This window comes from Galeopterus variegatus, unplaced genomic scaffold, assembly GCF_000696425.1.
Source record: "Galeopterus variegatus unplaced genomic scaffold, G_variegatus-3.0.2 Scaffold3163, whole genome shotgun sequence".
NCBI lineage: Eukaryota > Metazoa > Chordata > Mammalia > Dermoptera > Cynocephalidae > Galeopterus > Galeopterus variegatus.
Genome location: NW_007729274.1, coordinates 103,933 through 126,920, shown reverse-complemented (window position 1 = coordinate 126,920; position 22,988 = coordinate 103,933). Strand labels below are relative to the sequence as shown.

The following is a 22,988-nucleotide window of genomic DNA, read 5'->3' as shown; positions in this document are numbered from 1 at the left end:
AATAACCTTGAATTTAAATGGACTAAATTCCCTAATTAAAAGATATAGATCGCCTGAATGGATAAAAAAAACTAGATCCAACTATATGCTGCCTTCAAGAAACTCACTTCACCTGTAAAGAAACACATAGACTGAAAGTGAAGAGATGTAAAAACATATTCCATGCAAATGGAAACTGAAAGCAAGCAGGAATAGCTATACTTATATCAGGTGAAACAGACTTTAAGTCAAAAAGTATAAAAAGAGACAAAGAAGGTTATTATATAATGTTAAAGGGGCCAATTCAGCAAAAGGACATGTAAATATATATGCACCCAACATTGGATCACCCAGGTATATAAAGCAAATATTATTAGATGTAAAGGAAGAGATAAATCCCAATACTAGTTGGGGACATCAACACCCTACTCTCAGCATTGGACAGATTATCTAGACAGGAAATCAATAAAGAAACATTGGATTTAAACTGCATTATAGACAGAGTGGACCTGAGACATTAACAGAATATTTCATCCAACAGCTGCTGAATATACATTTTTCTCATCAGCACACAGCACATTCTCCAGAATTGGCCATCTATTAGCCACGAAATCTCAACAAATTAAAAAAATCAAATCATATCTAGTATCTTCTCAGACCACAGTGAAATAAAACTAGAAATCAGTAGCAAGAGAAACTCTCAAAACTGTACAAGTGCATGGAGACTAAACAACATGCTCCTGAATGACCAATGGGTCAAAGAAGAAATTAAAACATTTCTTGAAACAAATGAAAACAGAAACACAACATACCAAAACCTATGGAATACAGCTAAAGCAGTACTAAGAGGGAAGTTTATAGCAATAAATGCTTACATCAAAACAGTAAGAAGATTTCAAGTATTATAGCACTTTTTAAATTTGTCTAGCAGGTTTTCTAGTCTTTACTGGAAGAACCTCTTCATAAAGAAAAAAAAGGTAGAAAGATTTCAAATTTACAACCTAACAATGTATCTTAAGGAACTAGAAAAGCGAAAACAAACCAAACCAAAAATTAGGAGAAGGAAAAAGAATAAAGAGAAGAGAAGAAATAAACAAATTGGACACCAAAAAGCAATACAAAAGATCAACAAATCAAATCTTTGTTTTTTGAAAAGGTAAAAAAAAATGGATAAGCCATTAGCTAGACTAATGAAGAAAAAAAAAATCAGAAATGAAAAAGGAAACATTACAACTGATAGTACAGAGAGACAAAGGATCATTAGTGATTATTATGAAAAACTATATGCAAACAAATTGGAAAACAGAGGAAGTGGGTAAATTCCTGGACACATTCAATCTACCAAGATAGAACCAAGAAGATACAGAAAACCTGAACAGACCTATTACAAGTAATGAGATTGAATCAGTAATAAAAAGTTCCCCTTAAGAAAAGCCCAGGACTGCATGGCTTCACTGCCAGTTTCTACCACACACTTAAGAAAGAATTAGTACTAATTCTTCTCAAATGCTTCAAAAAATTGAAGAGGAGGGAACTCTTCCAAATTTATTCTACAAGGCCAGCATTACTCTGATACCAAAACCAGACAAGGACACAACATAAAGAGAAAACTATAGGCCAGTATCCCTGATGAATATCGATGCAAAAATCTTCAACAAAATACTAGCAAACTGAATCCAGCAGCATATTAAAAAGAACATTCACCGCGATCAAATGGGATTTATCCCTAGAATGCAAGTTTGGTTCAACACACACAAATCGATGAATGTGATACATAACATCAATAGAATGAAGGACAAAAACCATGTGATCATCTCAACACAGAAAAAAAGCATTTGATAAAATTCAGCATCCCTTCATGATAAAAACCCTCAACAAATTATGCATAGGAGGAACAAAACACAGAACCACAAAGGCCATATATTATAAGCTGACAGCTAATATCATACTGAGTGGGAAAAAGCTGAAAGTTTTTCCTCTGAGAACTGAACAAGACAAGTATGCCTACTCTTTCCACTCTTAGTCAACATAGTACTGGAAGTCCTAGTTAGAGCAATTAGGCAAGAGAAAGAAATACAGGGCATCCAAACTGGAAAAGAGGAAGTCAAATTGTCGCTAGTTTCAAATGACATGATCTCATACATAGAAAAACCTAAAGATTCTACCAAAAAAACTCTTAGAACTCATAATCAAATTCAGTAAAGTTGCATGATGTAATTTCAACATACAAAAACCAGTAGCATTTCTATACACCAATAACAAGCAAGATAAAAAAGAAATCAAGAAAGCAATCTCATTTATAGTAGCTACCAAGAAATAAAATATCTCAGGAATTAATTTAACCAATGACACAAAAGATCTCTACAACAAAAACTATAAAACACTGATGAAAGAAATTGAAGAAGACACAAAGAAATGGAAAGACATTTCATGTTCATGGGTTGGAAGAAAATATTGTCAAAATGACCAGACTAAAGCAACCAGATTCAATGCAATCCCTATCAAAATGCCAATGACATTCTTCTGACACAGAAATAGAAAAAACAATCCTAAAATTCATATGGAACCACAAAAGGCCCTGAACAGCCAAAGCAATGCTGAACAAAAAGAACAAAGCTGGAGGCCTCACACTACCTGACTTTAAAATATACTACAAAGCTGTAGTAACAAAAACAGCCTGGTACTGGCATAAAAACAGACACACAGACCAATGGAACAGAATAGAGGACCCAGAAATAAAGTCATGTATTTACAGCCAACGTATTTTCAATAAAGGCACCAAGACTATTCATTGGGGAAATGACAGTCTCTTCAATAAATGGTTCTGGGAAAACTGGGTGTCCATATGCAGAAGAATGAAACTATACCCCTATCTCTTACAATATACCAAAGTCAATTCAAAATGGCTTAAAAACTTAAATGTAAGACCCAAACCATGAAACTACCAGAAGAAAATATAGGGGGAATGCTTCAGCACATTAGGCTGGGCAAAGACTTTATGAGGAGGACCTTGAAAGCACAGGCAGCAAAAGCAAAACTGGACAAATGGGATTATATCAAACTAAGAAGCTTCTGCACAGCAAAGGAAACAAGAAATAAGTGAAGTGAAGAAGCAACCTGCAGAATGGGAGAAAATATTTGCAAGCTATGTATCCAACAAGGGATTAATATCCAGAACATACAAGGAACTCAAACAACTCAATAGCAAGAAAACACATAATCTGATCCCAAAAATGGGCAAATGAGCTAAATGAACATATCTTAACAGACATGCAAATGGCCAACAGGTATCTGAAAAAATGCTCAACATCACTAATCATCAGGGAAATACAAACCGAAACCACAATGAGATATCATCTCAGTACAATTAGAATGGCTATTATCAAAAAGACAGAAAATAACAAATGCTTGTAAGGATGCAGAGAAAGGGGAACTCTTATACAGTGTTGGTAGAAATGTAAATTAGTACAACCATTATGAAAAACAGACTGGAGATTCCTTTAAAAAAAAAACTACTAAAAATTGAACTGCCATATTACCCAGCAATCCCACTACTGGGTATATATCCAAAGGAAAGGAAACTAATACATTGAAGAGATATTTGCACTCCTATGTTTATTGCAGTACTAGCCACAGTAGCCAAGATACAGAATCAACATGTGTCAGTCAACAGATGAATGGATAAAGAAAATGTTGTATATATAAACAATGGAATACTACTGTATAAAAAAAAATAATGAAATCCTGCCATTTGCAGCAAGCAACATAGATGGACTTGGAGGACATTATGTTAAGTGAAGTAAGCCAGAAACAGAAAGAAATACTGCATGTTCTCACTCGTATGTGGAAGCTAAGAAAGTTTATCCCATAGAAGTAGAGAGCAGAATGGCAGTTACCAGTGGCTGGAAAGGGTAAGGGGAGGGTGAATAGTGAGAGGTTGGTTAGCTGATACAAAAGTACAGCTAGACGGGAGGACTAATATTTAGCGTTCTACAGCATTGTAAGGTGACTATAACTAACAACAATTTATTGTATGGTTTCGATTCGCTAGAAGAGAGAATTTTGAGTGTTTCCAATACAAAACATTGATAAATGTTTGAGGTAATGAAAACACACACACACACACACACAACAGTGGTTCCCAGGATTTCAGGGGATGAGGGAGGGGGAGAGGGAGAAATGAATAGGTGGAGCACAGAGGATTTTTACAGCTGCAAAACTATTCTGTATGATACTGTAATGGTTAATACATTAAATGCATTAGGCAAAACCCATAGAACTGTACAGTACAAGGAGGGAACCCTAATGTAAAATTAATACTAATATATCAGTATTGACTCAAAATTGTACCAAATCTACCACACTAATGTAACATGGCAATAAGAAGAACTTTAGGGGGCCGGCCCGGTGGCGCACTGGATAGTGCGCCGCTTGGGAAGCGCGGCGGCACTCCCATCCGAGGGTTCGGATCCCACATACAGACCGGCTCCCGCTCACTGGCTGAGCGAGGCGCGGGAGCAACACCGAGGCTTGCGATCCCGTTGCCGGTCCCTGGTCCGGTACAGGGGCAACACTGAGGGTTGCGATCCGTTGCCGGACACGGAAAAAAGACAAAAAGACAAAAAAAAAAAAAAAAGAAGAAGAACTTTATATGTGGGTGGGAGGAGGGTAAGAGAACTCTCTGTACTTTTTGCTTAATTTCTCTTTTTTTTTTTCTTGGTGGCTGGTCATCAATTCTCTTTAAAACTAAAACTGCTATGAAACTAAAAAAAAAAGATAATACAAATCTTTCCATGGACATTTTGAAGTACTCTTGTACATATACTTGTTTTGGGTGGGTAGTTCCTAGGCATGGAATTGCTGATTTGTAGGGTATGGATATATTTAGCTTTAGTAGATACTACCAATCAGCTTTCCAAAACAGTTGTACTAAAATGCATTCCCTCTATCGATGTATGAGGGTTCCAGTTGCACCACATTTTGCTTGCACTTGGTGTTTGTCTTTTCTCTTTTTCTCTTCTAATTTTAGCCATTCTGGTGGGTGTGATGGCATCTCATGGTTTTATTTTGTGGTTCCCTGATGACTGTCTTATATTTACTAGCATTTGGATATCTCCTTTTTGAATAGTCTCTTCCCCCACACAGAGCAACAGTTCTTTGATAATATATTATTTGGACCAGTATGAATAAGAGATTCATTAAATTTATTGCTAGATATTATGTGTTATTTTAAACATATGAGGTCCAAAATGTACTTAAAAAGAAATTCTATGAGTTGGTAAACAGCTGTTCCTCTGACTCAATTTTCAGTAAGATATGAATGACTCAAAATATCTTATTCTCCTCCATCCCCTTGTTTACCCTTATCCAGTTATACCAAATAGATAGAGCTGTTTCACTCTAACCATGCCTTCACACATACTGGATGCTTTGCCTGGAATGCCATGTTTCTGCCGAACTTCTTATTTTTAAAACTGAGCTGAAGTTTCATTGCCTCCAGAAAGCCACTCTTAATACCACTCTTTGTTTCAGCAACACCTCTGTTTCTTTGCATTCTGTGCTTAATACTGTCACAGCATTCTAGTATGATGATTGTACGTCAGTTGTTTGAGGACAGTCTTTTTTTTTTTTTTTTTTTTTTTTTTTTGGTGGCTGGCTGGTACAGGGATCGAACTCTGGATGCTGGTGTTAGCAGCACCACACTCTAACCAACTGAGCTAAGCATCCAGCCCCTTATTCAACTTTGTATGCCCAGTGCTCACAATAGTGATGGCATGAGTGAAGGTTTAGAAAAGTTTTTACTTCATTGTTTTAATCCATTTATCTTAATGTCTATCAAGTATTTCTCAAAATCAGAATTTTAAAACTGGAATGACCTTAGATATCATCCAACGTAACCCCTGCAATTTAAAATGTTTGTATGGGACTATGATATGTTTAAGAGGTGAGACTTGGGAGTCTTAAGTCCACCACTTACTAGCTGCATAACCTTGGGAAAATTATTAAATTTCCTTGAGATTTTGTTTCCTCATGTGTAAAATGGGGATAAATAAAGTACCTCTTTCATAACATTGGAATGAAGATTACTTGAAATCATGCATGTAATGCTGTGCCTCACATTGGTAAGCACACAGTAAGTATTAGTATTTATCATCCTGGTTATCTTATTATTACTAACCATGAGGAAATGGGCCAGTGAAGCTGAATGACTTACCCAAGGTGACTTAGCTTGGTAGTAGCTGAGAAAGGACTTGAACACTTGTCTTAATCTTATTTGGTTGCTCTTTCCACAAGTAGAGAAACCTTTTTGTTTTTGGAAAAACATATGACATTAGTCATATTTATGATGGAAGGCCAGACAAGTGGTAAGACTTGATGTATTTTCATGTATTGAGCAAATAGAGGGCTATGTGCCAGATGTTTTGCCAGGTTCTTATTAATTGTGTTAAGAAGTTGTCTTAGTTCTTTTGTGCTGCTATAACAAAATACCTGAGACTGGGTAATTTATAAAGATCAGAAATTTATTTCTTATAGTTCTGGAGGCTGAGAAGTACAAGATCAAAGCACTGGCAGGTTCAATGTCTGTTGAGCCTGCTCCATCAACGTTGTCTTCCAGTGGCAGCCTCCTCACGTGGTAGAAGGTGGAGTGGCAAAAAGGGCCTAAGCTACTTCCCCCCAGTCCTTTTTTAAGCATTAATCCATTCATGGGGATGGAACCTTCATGACTTAATCACTTCCCCAAAAGGCTCCACTTCAATGGCTCCTCTTAATATCACCTCAACAGAGAATTTTCAACATGAATTTTGGAGGGGATGCACATTCAAACCATAGCAGAAGACAAAGGGTTAAAGAAGAATTAAAGGAATAGTTAGCAGAAAAGGTTGAGGGTTTTGGAAAAAGAGTTTAGAAATATACTTTATTACTGAAGTTTCTACCCTGGAAGATGCTTTGTTAAAGTTCTGCCCATCCCACTATATTGCTAATCCCATTCCTCACCCTGCCCCTTAAGAAAATAGGATGGCTTTCCTAAGTTGTTAGTATAGCTGTTAATGTAAACTGCTTCTCTTCCCTTTTCACTGTCCATTTCCTAACAATTCAAGTCCAAAACCCATTAGGTGGGGCTGAGCAAGGTAATGCTATCAAGGCTCAGAGCTGGGTATCATATAAACTCCGAGGAAGATCGTTGCATAGGAGCAGCCTCCACAGTGTGTCAGCCCAGATGAAGGTGAGGAGTATGTGCATGCAGGATGTCAGAGCCCAAGAGGTAGGTAAGACGTCCGTGTAGTGGGTGGTAGTGGTGACTACCCAACAAGTGCTGTCAGCCTGAGCAGGATGAGAAGGGCATTTGTGTGGGAGATAGTCTCAGCATGAGGTATCAGAATCTGAATGTGGTAAAGGGGGCTTCTGTGTAGAGCACAGTGGCAGCAGCAATGGAATATTGTTTGCATGCAGGGGTACTGATCAAAGTAAATATATTAGGGATAACAGCTGCCAGGCTTCTCACTGTCCTAGAAGGGATTATAAATATTGAAAGGGAGAAAACTAATAATCGTAGATGAAAATGTATACACACACACAGACACACACACACAGACACAGGTTTTAGTTCTGTCCACTAAGACGGCTGGGGATCAATGAGCATACCTGGCACCTAGATCTTGGTTTCTTAAACATACTCTTATTGAAAGGACCCTGCGGTCTTGGAGAAATGGCTGATTCTGGAGCTGTGGCAGAGAAAGTACAGGATGATCCTGGAACATCTTACTCCAGAAATTAAGGAAGTTTTCCAAGAATGATGGGAACAGGTCAAAAGGACACACAAGCCAGCTTTAAGGGACTGTCACTGGCTAAATATGGGACAATTTGAGCATCAAAATAAATAATAATGGATTACAGGGGGCTGGTCAGTTAGCTCAGTTGGTTAGAGCGTGGTGCTAATAACACCAAGATCCAGGGTTTGATCCCTCTACCAGCCAACTGCCAAAAAAAAAAAGGATTATAACTCATTGGATAAAGTAGGAATTCATAAAAAAAATTATTTGAAAGTTTGACGAAGAACAGGATAGTTGCACAATCTCAGCGTTCAACCCCTTTCCCTACAAAATATTAATTGACAAAGAGAAAATAAACTACAGTGGGAAGCCAGACAGATACCACCTTACTCAAGTGATAGAAGTTAACACAATTAGTAAGGGGACAAAAAGGGACAAATCAAAATTATATTCCACTTGATAGGATGCAGTGAGAACAACACAGTACCATTCCCGTGATTTTCCTACCAAAAATATAGCCTGAATCAAATCGTGAGGAACGGTCATCAAATAAAATTGAGGGATAGTCTACAAAACAATTGGCTTGTAATCTTCAAAAGCATCAAAGTCATGAAATCAAGGAAAAACTGTGAAACTTCCAGTCCAAGGGAGAAGAAAGAGATATTTCATCTACTCACACTAAATGAAAAGTGATTCTGGACCGGATCCTTCTGCCTAAAGGACATCATTAAATAGGGTCTGAAGATGAGATGGTAGTCATGTATCAATGTTGCTTTCTTGATTTTGATGGTTGCATTGTGGTTATGTAGGAGAATATCCTTGCTTGTAGAAAACACATTCCTCATGAATGTTTCAAGTGGACCAGAAAAGCTTTCTGCAGTATCAGGATATTCCCTGCCTTGACCCTTCTTTTTTCATATTTGGATATATAAATTTCATTCTTTAACATGCTTCTCAAGCAAGCATTTTCTAAGCTCAACTTCCTAGTTGAGAACCCTTGTATAACTTTCCTTGTGCTTTAAAAGATGATGTGTGAACTCCATGATGACTTTAAAATATACAACTTCTTCCCACTTGGCATAGGACTATTTTGCTTTTATTACATTACTTACGGGGATGACAGAATGTGGCATAGTCTCTCTGCTGCTTCTCTTTCCCACCCCTCCTTGACCAAAAAAGAAAAGAAAAAAGAAAAAGGATAGTGGGGTGAGGAATGCCCTACTGCTGAGTATAAGGAGAACAACCATCCTGGACAATTCTGCTATCTTAAGCACCAGGTGTTGATTTATGAGTAAAGAGACAGGCCAAGAAAGGAAACAGGCTTGGGTTGTACCATCAGGTAGCTAAGCATTGTCTAAGATATGTGCACAGTTAAGCCATTACATTCTGTAGTGTTAAGCCTTGACAGTGAACTCCAAATCAATTATACAACAGATAAAACACATCTGGTCAGTCTTTCCTACTTCTTAGAATGACTACGTTTCTTTTCTTTTCTTTTTTTTTTTTGTCTTTTTCGTGACCGTTAAGGGAATCACCAACCCTTGGCTTGGTGTCGTCCGCACTGCGCTCAGCCAGTGAGCGCACCGGCCATCCCTATATAGGATCCGACCCCGCGGCGGGAGCGCTGCTGCACTCCCAGCGCCCGCACTCTCCCGAGTGCGCCACTGGCTGGCCCACAATGACGACGTTTCTAATTCCAGGACAGTAATCTCCCTTTTAATGGAGCAGGCTGAGTTTAATGGAAACTCATACCTACAATTAAATTTTGAGATTGGTGGCACCAAATTAACAAGCTTAGTGAAAAGAAGATGGCAAGGAAATGACTCACAGAATAACTTTTTGCCTTATTTTGTGATTTCATAATTTGATTTGATTTTCATTATTTGATTTTGGAGCTATTGCATTGACTTTGGATTCATCAGGGTCTTTGCATCCATCTCTAGATAAGGCATCCAAGACAGCAAATTAGGTTACAAATCATATGCATTCCAGCCAACAAGTGGCATGTTTTAAACAGTTTGTAAGTTTTCAGTTGAGAGATGAATTCTGTGGACTTCATTGCATCAATATAGGAAATAATCTCTAAAAAACTGAATTGCCTCTATGACTTTGTCTCGTATCTTGCCTATTTCTCGGGTATTCTCTACTGATAAAATCACAAGAAAAAAATTAACTTCAGTCCTTAAATAATTTTACAATTCAATTCCATCTTTAGTTTTTACTTTTATATAGATGCTACATTAGATGTAAAAGGTCTTTCAAAGATTATTTTAAAATCTACCTACTTTTAAATTTTCCTTTAAAAAAACCCATAGTAGTAAATAGGGGTCACATAAATGCAAACTATGCAGAACAAACTGAGATTTTAGATTTTTTTTTCAGTTTAATAAAGTTTGAATACTTTCAAACCTCTTATATAATTCCCTTAACATCTGGCTTGGCAAAACTCTAATTTTATTTGAAAAAGGGCTTTTAAAAATGTGGTGTCTTTGGAGAATGCTTAAGTGAGTGTGGGGTGGGGAAAATCCATATCCAAATATCTTTATAAAGCAGATTCTTAAAATTTGCAAAGCTATTTACCACTGAATACACTGCCACTTATATAACTTCTCTCTTTTCAGCATGTTAGAAAGCAAAGAGAATGGAAATAAGGCAGGAAGAAAGAATGAAAGAGTGAAAATAATGAAGGTAGGTTAGTAAAGGACATTTAAAAATTCCCCTCCTCTTTCCTCTAACATTTTAACTTCTCAGCAGCTAACATTTATAAGGAAAATATCTTGCTAGGAAAAGCAAAGAATCAAAAATAGTAGGATATAGGGAGTATAATAGGAAGATGACCTATTAGGTCACCTAGAGATGACCTATAGGTGCCCTAAGAGGGCACAATTGCTGGGGAAAGAAAGCCAAGGGAGGAAGATCTAGAACTGGATAAAACCGGGCCTCTGCTATATTGACCTTCTTTTTATAATGAATTAAATTTTATTTATATGGAGGACTGAAGTTATATGGGGCCAAATGTTTAAGTCCTTTTGTCACTGATGAGACTTTATTCCTTTCCAGATTTTGATAAGGAAATCCCACACTCCAAGGTAAAATTTGCTTCTCTACCTATGCATCTATATGAGTCACAAGCCATCAAAAGCCCAATTTACTTACCTGTATTAAGGGATTTATGTGGAATGAAAGGTCATTTGCTTAACTGACCATTTCCCATTCAACCTTACTTTGATTCAATCTTGAAAATTATCTGGAGGACACGCAATCCTGACACCAGGAAGGGTCAAGGCAGAGTGGGAGGTCCATTTAAGGCTAACCCAGACTCTCCAGCTGCTCTTGAATTGAGAATGCCCTTGGTTTAGGTCAAGGTGCCAAATCTATACACCTTAGTGCTAAGCAGGAATTGGATTTACCCTCTCTTCACAAAGGAAAGTAACTTGGACAAGCCGGTCATTTGGAGTAGACAGAGCTTAAACAAGATGACAGCTGAACACTGAAGGTGCATGTGTTGATATCCATCTTCAAAGTAGTTCACAGTCAAACCATAGTGACTAACAAAATAGGTCAGATCTACCTGTGGAACCTTATCCTGAAGATGGCAATGAAGTGCAGCAAATGCCAAAGACTAGCCCTCAAAGGAAGGTGTGTGGGCTAAAGTATTGTCACTGGAAAAGGAGAAGGTGTCAGGGCATGTTGTAGTAATTGTACCCTTCAAATAATAACAAAGATACACATTTGAGTAGGTAGAATTTGTTAATGTAAGAAAAATTAGAGGAAATTCATATAGTTTGTAATAGGCCCAGAGTATGGGAATAGAGAAAAGAATACGCTGAAACAACAGTATACACAGACACACATGTGCACACGTACACATTATTTTTCAGTTTAGCTTCTTACATCTTCCTTTCCTGACTCCACAGCAGCACACAGATTAGAGGGTTCTAGCAGAGTCCAACTATACAATTCTACGCTACTCAGAAAATATATGGCAAGACAGCATCCCTGTTTTCTCCTACGTGGTTTAACGCATTCATGAACAGTGAAACATTTAGAAACAAACAGATGTCAGATACCAATGGTTGATCACACCAAGAAATGATACAGGAGATGTTCACAGACTTGACTTTAAACCTGATCCTAACTGATGATAGGGTGGTTTTCATCACCTCCACACACACCCTCACACATCCAAAATAGGACAGTTCAGTTTCATAACAGTCTAACGTGGTAAAACATCCAGGAGATTTCATGGAAGGAAGTGGCTGGCGGCCATAAGAGTCTGGGCACCATAGTCTTTTGGGACTGTGTCTCTTTGGAGAAGGCCCTTCCATCATCAGACTTAGCTGGAAACTCATTCACTTGAAGAGAAGGCGAGACATGACTCCTCAGAACTAAAAGAGGTTGTTGGGGAGCCTTTTTCTTCTCACTGAAGGATGTTACACAGCATTCAAGCGGATGTCCCCACAGGGAACTTCTGTGGGTGTTTCTGGAGTAATACTTTTAATAATACGCTGTTGGGAAGAAAATACAATGTTATAAACATTCTTATAATTTAATAAAATTTTGAAAATATTTCAGCACTCATACTAAAACAAAGCTTAAAAAGCATTTTAATGACATTGAATATTAAGTTGGAATGGTCCAAGAACCTGGCCAGTCCCTGACTTACCTGGGCGACGAAGGCAGGTGTCTCACTGACTTTCCTTAAGAAAGGAATTCCCAATTTATTTATTCTCAAATATGGATAAAAATGGAATATCCAGAAACTATAAGCATCTGTAAAACTACATAAATCATGATGAGCTTTCAATAGAACCTCTGCGGGCCTATAATATGCCTTTGAATGACTTGGGAAAGGGCACCCTTTTCTCTGGACACAGGAGGCTTCTGCGACCACACAGGGGCTGGAGAGCAGAGTGAGTGCTGGGTTTTGGCCCCCTCCCCTCAGCCAGGCTCCTTGTGCCCTGCATACACACGACAGTCATAGTGCACGGTGCCATCAGCCACTGATGAAATGAGTCCACCTGTGAAGCCATACTAGTTAGTTCACACAAGAGTGCAAATTATGACAATTAAACTTAAAATGATGTGACCATTTAAATCATCATTTCTAAAGCAATCTCATGTTGATACAGTGTTCATCACAGAAAGGGGCTGAGAAATTCCACTACAGAAATAGCTGAGGTACACAGAAGCTTTAAGGCAGATCCAAAATATGCTTAGGCATGAGATATACAACTGGCCTTGTAAAACTTAGCATCAGAGTGACACAAAGCAGCTCAGGGATGTGAAGAAGAAAAAACAACAGCATGGTGGAGGCTTAGAAAAAAATCTTTAAGGGGCCAGCCTGGTGGCGCACTGCTATAGTGCGCCGCTTGGGAAGCGCGGTGGCGCTCCCGCCGAGGGTTTGGGTCCCACATACAGACCGGCCGGGCTCACCCAACACCGAGGGTTGCGATCCCGTGGCCGGTCCCGGTCCGGTACGGGCGCGACACTTGCTGGTCACAAAAAAAGACAAAAAGGGAAAAAAAAAAAAATCTTTAAGTTGCTTAGTAAAATCTTTGATGTCCAAAAGTCTATATGTATGGTAAGCAGGCAAAATTGGATCTGAAAGCATTTTTTTTTTTGATTTATTGATCTTCAGGTAAACTCTGCTTCTGTCCTTTTTATTTTGTTTTCTTTTTTGTTTGGTTTTTGTCTGGCCAGTTTAGAGATCAAACCCTGGACCATGGTGTAATCAGTACCATGCTCTAACCAAGCTTTTTTATTTTCTCATTCTGAGAGTCTGCTGTTCTTTAATGAGCAAGGCCCATGGAATTCAAAAACTTCCATTCCCATAGTTAATGAAATTCACAAAATTGTACATTTTGTGTTCCTCACGACCTTAGTTTCTGCGTATTGAACTCTCACAGTAGAAATCCCTTTAAAAAGGAATTGCTGCAGTGCTCATCAGCTACCAGAGCACACCAAGTCATTGAAAGCAAAATTTCAGAAACCGTCCACTCCCACAGATGGGATGTAAACTATAACTGACTAAACGGAGCCTGTCTTAGTGATCACTACAACTAGTCTTAAGTGGAGCTATGGTGTGCAGGCAAATGGTGGAGTCAAGGCCAGCAATAAACAACATGATAGACAAAAACCTTTGGCTTTTGTGCCCTAACCCCTTCCCACACATTTTGTTGCCCTTCTGGCTGCTGATTTCCCAAAATGCCAAGCCCACTTTTATTTTCCATATTTTGGCAGCATTCTAGCTGCCAGACTATTATTGCTCTCAAAATTTGCAGGCCCTGGCATTCTGCAAGATGTTAACTAGCTAAACTGAGAAATGGATCACTGCTGACATCTTTATAAATAAGTAAGTACTCATTAGGGACCATCTTCCAGTATCTTTGTGCAGGTTATTAGGGATTTCTGTGACAATGACCTAAGCCGGTGGATGACTCCAACGTTGAGACTTCTAGGCTGTGGGTATGTGTGATATCCTCCAAATTACACCAGTGTGGCTCACTCTGCAAACGCCATCTTGGTATATGGCAAGGACCCAAAAGAGTTAAGAAATTCACATTTCTCTTAGCCTTTTTTTTTTTTTAACCATACCAAAATTTTATATAAGGCCTTCCTTCCTCAGAATGCTAGAGACCTTCAAGTCTGGTATTCACAAAGAATTATAAAGAATTCTAGTCCCTTGGGGTGCTTGGCAAAAAATGCAGCATGCTTTATTCCTCTCAGAGATTAAGCATGCACATGGACATATCAAAGGTTTCTGAAAAGTCCTATAGTAAAGAAACCTGTTTAACTTACTTTAATCCAGCATTCTCCAAAAATTATCTGATGACATGAGTTTTTCCCCCAGCACCTATTGATATCCTGTGGAACTACTCCTCAAAACACACTTTGGGAAATGTTAATGAAGTCCAATGAGCACATTTTAAAGATGAGGAAACTGAAGCCCAGAGAAGGTGAGTGACTTGCCATAGCTGACAGGTCTTTTTCTTCTCAGTCCTCTTTGATAGGCTATACCATGCTGCTTCCCGGTAACCCATTGTTCCCCATCTTGTGGATCTACAGTAAAGATGGCCCTTGTGACCAACTGGGAGAATTTGCAAGAAAAATGACCAGAATTCGAGGTGCAATCTGGGACTAAAGAATACTGATATTTATTAACCTAACTAGAGTTCCCACCCCTGACACTGGCCTCTGGGTTTGAAGCAACAAGAGCTCATGGATCATCACAACTGCCATAAAGGACAACCCGAAGGAATGAATTCAATGACTCTGGGCCTGAGAGTGTATCACAAGCAACAAACACCAGGGTCCAAGGCTATTTGGGAAGAATAAGGTCATAATAGGACTGATTTGGGTGTAGGAAATTAGTCACTGCAGAGTTCTGTTCACCTAGAATTCAGTTTTTCTGTTTGGAAGAAATCAACCTGGTTGTTTTCAGAAAGAGCTCATTTTTAATTGCTTCATGTTTTCTTGCCTCTCATTTCTTATGAAATGTTTTAGGATGATTAGTGTGATAGACTCATATCACAGTTTGCTCATAAAAGTCCATACACTAGCCCACCTCAGTTCTCAGGCCATTATAGGTTATGGTTCCCTCTAGTAGCTTTTCCCAATACCACCCTTCACCTTTGAGCTTGTCCCCTGCAAAAGCACCCTACTGTGGATGCATAAGTAGCCACTTCTTCAGATTCATCTGCCATAGTACCCTTCTTACTGTGGCAAAAAACACAACCAAGCAAGTAACAACTGAAGTATTTTCAATTCTGGTATTGTGAAGTATAACACTGCTGGTGATCCAGGTGGCTGAACCAGACAGTATGGAATGGAAGATGGCTACTACTCTCTCCCTAACCTCTAGCACCAAGTTCTACATTAGCAAATGATTAACCCTGAGAACAAGAAGAAGTTGCACCTAAAAGTGCAAAGAGCACTGAACCAGGAGTCAGAAGACCTTGAATCTGAGTCTCCCTGTACTGTGCATCTTTGATCAAGTACCTGAAATTTTGAGCAGGATCATCCCCAGCCTCAGTGTCCATGTCTGCTAGTAATACTGCCCATCTACCTCACAAGGTATTGGGATAACAAAATGAGATAATCTACATGTAGATGCTTTGAAAAGTAGGCACTATCACACAAATTGTAAAGTACCGTTATTAACATTTTTACGGCACGTTATTCATGAATTCATACTGAAATTCATTTCATTCATACTGAAATGAATCATGACAAAATTTTTTTATTCCAACAGCTTGAGCTGTAACTATGATATTGTTCCAACACCCTTACTTTGTGGTGATTTTCAAAATAGTATTTGTCACATTGCTCTTAGAAAAATGACGGTGGAAAAGTAGTTGTGTGATAAGTTTAGAAAGCTGTACACTGAGCCCAAGCTGGATGCTGTGGTGCACACAACTGATCAGCTCACTCTTTTGTCACTGTATTTGCAGCTTTGGGAGACACCTTAAGATGACAGTGGCAGCCCTAAGAGGTCTACATCAAGATGTAGGTATATAAATATATATGGTTGAGAGCCTTCTGGTGAATTTCATGTGGTAGACTTATCTCTTTTGAATAGAGCATAACAAGAGAATCATTTTCTCCCCAAACAATTACCAGTCTGAACACACAGACACCCACCCACACACATACACACTAATTAGCACATACCTCTTTAAATGTTCCTGGAGTGATGATCAGCCTATAAGTTATATAGGTGGGGATGCAGATGAAAGATGAAGTTCCTATGCAGTAACCCAGGATGACACTCCAGTGGGGATAATTATATTGGAAAAGTCGTAGCTGTGGTGGGCTCATCAAAAAGCTGCAAATGATGAACTAAAACAGATATTCCAAGACATATTAAAAATCTTAATGATGTCCATGCAAATAGAAACAGTTCTGATACCACAAACACCAAATGCTAAAGCTAACTTTGAGAAATTCCCAAAATGAGATACACAATAGATTTAACTCTGACACACAGAATTACCAATTTCTGTACTCAAGCTGCAAAAATAAAACAGCTAGGTGCTTTTCTTGATTTTCCTTCCCATCCTCCCCTCAACCCGTACTGTGGGGCTGTCTTAGCATCCCTACAGTTACCCCTACAGTTAGGAAAGTTACAGCACCCCCTTCAGCACAATCCTCGGCCAAGGAGAAGAGACTGGCATCCACTGGGAGTGGTCTGGGAGTGTCCTTGGCAAACAGCAGAGGAATGAACTGAGTGACCTTGACACAGCCCCTGTCAGGCCCCGGGCTTCATATTTCTCTCTGCTTTGCTTTCATTTCCCTGCACTTCTCAGCCATGATTGCTTTTGGTCAGATGGAAGGTGCCTTATGTCCTGGAGAGATAATAAGGTTCTCAAGACCTGGAGAGGACTTGGGCTCCTGAGCGTGGGTTCCTTCTCCCCTTTTCTTAGCTTTCTGCTTTCTGCATAAGCTCCATAGCCTGGGGTTTCAACACGGATGGCTCTGCTACGAGGCAGCTCAACAATGAATGACAGCCTGTCATGGGTCCTCATAATGAAAGCAATTACAGAAGGAAAAAAACAGCTTAACACACTTTTCATTTGAAAATTCTGTGAAGATTTTGACCAAGAAAAATTCCACAGTGCTCCCCCAACACCCAGTTCATGAGTTTTCTTATTTCACTTTGGTTTCCAGAGAGAGTGTAAATATCAGTTTTTGCCTAGTAACCACTGTGCTGAAATTGTTATTGCTCTTGATTTAATTTTATTTTATTACTTCATAGTCATAAAGACAGTAATGTAAATTATTTGCGTGGTGAAGCATCTATTTATATCTCTTTTTTTCTTTGTCTGCAGGTAATAAAATGGGAAATTGTTAAACACACATCCATCTTCTGAGCAGCGTTATCCTAAGTCCGGGAGGAAGCCTTCAAAACTGGAGCCCGGTCAATCGCAACCTTTCTCCTGACCTACTCTCCTCCTCCTCCCCGGACCTGGCTAGCTAAGGAAGATATTTTGGAACAGGGAAAGAGAGGGGCTGATTAGGAGCCACCCCACCATAATTCATCTCATCTTGATGTCAGGATTGTGAAATCCAGCTGGGCCAGGGCGGGCTCAAGCTCTCGTTGAGGACAGTATATAAGTGTTGCTTCAGAAATCCTCTCACACACTCTGGCCTCTCCCTGCCCAATACGCAGCACTTTCTTTTTTTATAACTTGGCTGCCACGAAAAAGAATATTTTTAGTAAGCTACTCGTTGTTTAACTAAGTGGCCTTAAAAAGCTCAGAGCAGGGGATCTGTTAAGTAAACCTAGAAGTGGAAGACGGATTTGCTTCCTCTTAATTGGGCACTAGAGCTTTTGCCTTTAGAGGAGGGAGTGAAGCAGACATCATGGGAACTAGAAGAAATGTGCTTCAACGTACCAAATCTGTACATGGGTTTTGCTGGGCAAAGAAACTCATGGACTATGCACCAAGAGCTTACCCAGTCTGCTGGACAACCAGAACTTCACAGAAATAAAAATACCAAGAGCCTCAGGGCCAGGGTGAGGCATGTGAGGCACGCATCTCAGGTGCAACATTTAAGGGGGAGCTGAAATTTCAGTAATCGAGATAAACAGTATTTTAATGCAATTTTAAAAAGACAGAATCTGACAGGGCCAGATTAAGGTAAAGCAAGTGAGGTGAGCCACACAAGTATACAGTTGGATCCTGCTTTATTTTAAATTTTGATATTTTGTTCATCATGGGTCTTTTGCATTAATTTTGATTTTTAAGAATATTGCATCGAAATACCATTTATCTTGAGGACTAGTGCTTTGGTGCGCCCTTAACTTTTCCACCCGTGGTGAGTGTCTCACCTGCCTCACCTGCATCTCAGCCCTGGACATCATTTGCTCACTGAGCTGGGAATATGAAAGTAAATGAACAAGCAAACATGTTTCTGCCCTCAAGGAATTAAGCCACTGTCTCTTCTTCCTTTGAAAAACAAATGAAAGGATTTAAGTAGATTATCTGGAAGCACTGGTAATAATGTAAATTAATAACCCATTTATGTCAGGACTTCTGCTTCTGGTAATGATGGACTAGGTGATTCTGACTAACCCTCTCAATGAAGACCACTAAAACTTCTCGATTAAAAAAAAGTATGTTTTAAATTTACCTAAAACGGGCCGGCCCGTGGCTCGGGAGAGTGCGGTGCTGATAACACCAAGGCCACGGGTTCAGATCCCATATAGGGATGGCCGGTTAGCTCGCTGGCTGAGCGTGGTGCTGACAACACCAAGTCAAGGGTTAAGATCCCCTTACCGGTCATCTTTTTAAAAAAATAAAAAAATAATAATAATAAATTTACCTAAAAGCATCAGCAAGCCAATAAAGTAGTAAGAAGCTACCAGGTCAAGATCTAAGGGAAAGCTGGAGCCCAGAGCTTGCACAAGAGCCCTGGGCCCTGGAAATATTTGCTGCTTGAGACAAAGGTTGGTTTTGGTTTTGGAAACCTCCAGGGTCTGGGTAAATGGAAGTCGGGGAGGGATTCTGGGGTAGAGAGAGACACATGAAGTGTCAGAGAGGCAAGAATGAGCATGTTGTCCATCATACATACAAGGGTACTTCAGAAAGCCTGTAGAAAGATGGGTTTTATCTTTTAATTTTATTTTTCCACAATTTTTTAAAGTACTCTCATAAGTTAATGTTGAAATGTATAGGTACAAAAAAGTACAAAAATAAAGGGCTGCCTCAAAACAGAATGCAAACAGGGCTGTTTTAAAACAGGGAGGGACAGCTGTGTGCCAAAGAGATGTCCTAAGACAAAATGGGATGACCTAGGTACTCTTAATAAGCTGGAGATGGATTGAAGGAACAGTCTAACAACCTTTCTGGCTCTAAAAGATCAAAAAGCCCCTGCAAATAAAGTTGAGGGTGAATGAAAGAACTGCAGAGTAGTTCCTGCTGATGTGCAGTCAGTTACCCCAGTTGTTCTCAGAATGCACTTGGGAGGCCAGCAAGGCCTTTCTCATCTTTGGGCAAAGGTCCCTCTTCAGGCGGGTGTCAGGAGGAAAGCAGGGGCAGGTTAGGCAAGGATAAAGTGAATACTGAACACATCTTGGCAAATGGATAGCCCCTGGACTCAACTTTCCTACCCAGGTCCTTTGGCAATAAGTGGATTCTCCTTTTGACTCAGATCTATGCTTGAGGACCTTTGTGTGGGTTCTCGTTAAAAAAATGCATACAGGGCCGGCCCGTGGCTCACTCAGGAGAGTGCGGTGCTGATAACACCAAGGCCACGGGTTTGGATCCCATATACAGATGGCCGGTTCGCTCACTGGCTGAGCGTAGTGCTGACAACACCAAGTCAAGGGTTAAGATCCCCTTACCGGTCATCTTTAAAAAAAAAAAAAAAATGCGTACAAAATTATAAATACAAAATTACTAGAGCCCCTCCCAGGGCCTTCATGAGCAGCACAGTAAATTCTTCCCTGGTCTTGAACAGTTCTTACTTGTTAGTGACTCTGGACCCTTCATTTAATGTCACTAAGCCTCAGTTTCCTTAAATGTAGAATAGGATTACCAGAACTGTAACTACTTCATGGAATTATTGTGAGGATTAAAAGAGCAAGGGTATAAGTTTAGCATAAAGTGTGGCCTGACACTTAGTGCTCCATAAATGTTATTTATCATTATTGTTGAGCAGAGCAGTGATGTGCCAAAGTGACTGCAGCCCAGACTACCCTACGGTATTAGAAGTCAGAAGAGTGGTGAACCACAGTGGGCATAGTGACCAGGAGGGGGCACAAGAAGGACTTCTATAGTGCTGGTCATGTGTCCCTATATAGGATCCGAACCCGCGGCCTTGGAGCTCACAGCGCCGCTGCGCTCCCCGCGCCATACTCTCCCGAGTGAGCCACGGGGTTGGCTCATAAAATTTATTTTTTATAAGTGTCTGGGGGTGAGTCTTTCTCCAGGGTGGGAAGGAGAAGGGAAATGACAACTCACCAGGAGAAACAAAGGACTGACGGTTACCCAGCAGAGCCTCCAAAACCATCCTGGGCTGAAGCCAAGCATTTCCTTCACGTCACTGCAGAACTGAGTGATGCCTAAAGTCATCCAAAAGAGGAAGATCAACTGACTGAGAGAGGACATGGACTGTCCTTCTATCCCTGGATTCTCAGGGAGAGTCAGGGTCACTGGGATCAGCATTGGGAATGACAAGGAGGACTGCATTTTTGTAACAAACAAAGCTCTTTCAACATAGAGCAGGAGGACTAATGGACGTTTAAGGAAAGACCTAAATCCCTCTCTTGGTGTCCCCATTGCCTTTCTATGATCTCAGGGTATATTTGATTTTACTGTTATTATAGAAAAGAAAGTTGAATTTTGTCTAGGAATGGTGAACCTGCCTGATAGAGACTGACTGACCGTACACTGGAAACTTTCAAGGGAAAATTTTGACCACATTACTGCTCATTCATATGGCAGATCAAGATCAATGTTCTTCTACAAAAAGTAACTGTCTTGGAAGTGAGAACTGAGAACTCAGACCGAGAGGCGAGAAGTTGAGCAGGGGAAGGTGATCTGCAGTTGCTTTCCAACAGCTCCCAGCACTTCCTAGGGCAGGTCTATAGAGAGCTGAACTTTGTCCTCTGAGTCGCTCAGGAGGTTGGAAGGACATCTTCTTTTTAAAAAACTAGGCCGACCTGGGACTCAAAATGTGCCCCCTTTCTTCTTCACGGTATGTATAATGATTACCATGCTAAAGTGGTTTTATTATCATAGAAAGTAGGAAAATAAACACATTTTTAGAATGAAATAATCACTTGTTGATTTAAAGAGAGGCATCTCCGAACTTGGTGTTCTTCATTTCAGCTGCCTGTGTCCTCCCCCGCCACACCCAGGGGCCCTTGGGACCTCTGCCAGTGGGCCCGGGTCCCTGCTGCTTTCACCCTTGTCAAATTCCATCCCAGGACCAGAGGGGATGAATTGGGGATTTTACCCAGGCAGATAACACGAGTGACAGCATTCTTCATCTTCCTAGAAGATAAGCTCCTAAGCTCTGTCTCAGGGCTCTGCAAGGAGCTCTTGCTTGAGAAATTTAAATTCAGGGCCACTTTATTTAACAATAGTATATTGTACACTTGCATATGCATTTGTTATGCACTGGTTCTGTGTGGTCTGTTCAATTCTTAGAGCCCATCAGGATCTTAACCATGGTGGATAAGCTATGTGGAACCCTTCAGCCTGTCTCCCCTGGGTAAATATTCAAACTCAGAAGGAAAAAAAATTCTCCCAAAAGTATGGGCGATCAGCTGTACAGAGTGTAGAGGAAATGACGACCTATTTCTGAAGAAGGCAAGCTGAGGTTATTTTACAGACCCATCAGGAGGTCACAACTTGGAAACCGTCCCTCCCTGCCCTTCTTTGATGAAATCAGCCCTTCTCTAGCATGCTGGCTGCGGGCGATGTAGAAAGGATCATGGCTGGCCGAAGGAAGCATCTTACCATAGAACCAAGACACAGCGATGGCTTCTATGAGCACGACGGTGAGCACCGCGGGGCCCGTGGCGTACTCCTCCAGCAGCTTCACCACGTAGGCCCCTCCCTGGAAATGACATCACAAACCTGGTTAACAGCTTGCTGAACTGCTGACCCTCCTTACTATAGGGGCCTGCAGAAGTTTCTTGACTTAGGATGATTCTGGAAAATTCCCACCTTGGAATATAAGTACCCAGAGCCTGCCTCTTGGACCTGGCCTTTGCAGTATGGGCCAGGTTTCACCCCATCAGATACCTCTTCCCGCCCTGTAGGGCACATTCGTCTTACTTGTTTCCTTTCCCCATTAAGCTTTAAAAGACAAACTTCAAAGAGCCTCTGGATCTGTTTTCAACTTTCTTCAACTACTAAACACCTACTCTGTACTCTACCCTGGAGAAGCCCTGCCTCTAAAGACTAAATCTGGGAGGGTCCAGGATACCAGACACATTGAGTGCCTTGGTCACAGTTTTCCCTTCTGTCCTAACTCATGACTCCCTTGAGTCCTACTCAGGCATCACAACCCCCTCCCAACCCTGCTGAAGCTCCACTGGGCTCACAGCTTGAAGATGCATATGTGCAAAATCTGCCTTGAGTCGGAAGGTCACAAGCCTAGGATGCCTGTGGATACTATCTGTGCACGCTTTACAGTATTTGCCTCAGACACTTAAAAAAAAAAAAAAGCCAAAGGTCTGACTTCTTTACCATTGCAAGTTCTGGAGGAAACAAAGTGGCA

At 40.3% G+C, this 22,988-nt stretch overlaps 1 protein-coding gene across 1 annotated transcript in view; it reads right to left on the bottom strand.

Moving 5' to 3' along the window:
* Positions 1-11,607: 11,607 nt before the first annotated feature.
* The window catches only part of SLC6A4 (solute carrier family 6 (neurotransmitter transporter), member 4), a 37,484-nt gene continuing 26,103 nt past the window's right edge, over positions 11,608-22,988 (bottom strand). The window contains exons 12-15 of the mRNA XM_008584166.1: positions 22,223-22,322; positions 20,720-20,820; positions 16,425-16,592; positions 11,608-12,259 (exon numbers count right to left, since the gene is read on the bottom strand). Of these exons, the coding sequence (XP_008582388.1) occupies positions 12,185-12,259; positions 16,425-16,592; positions 20,720-20,820; positions 22,223-22,322 (444 nt within the window). The 3' untranslated portion in view covers positions 11,608-12,184. The remainder of the gene's footprint in view (positions 12,260-16,424; positions 16,593-20,719; positions 20,821-22,222; positions 22,323-22,988) is intronic.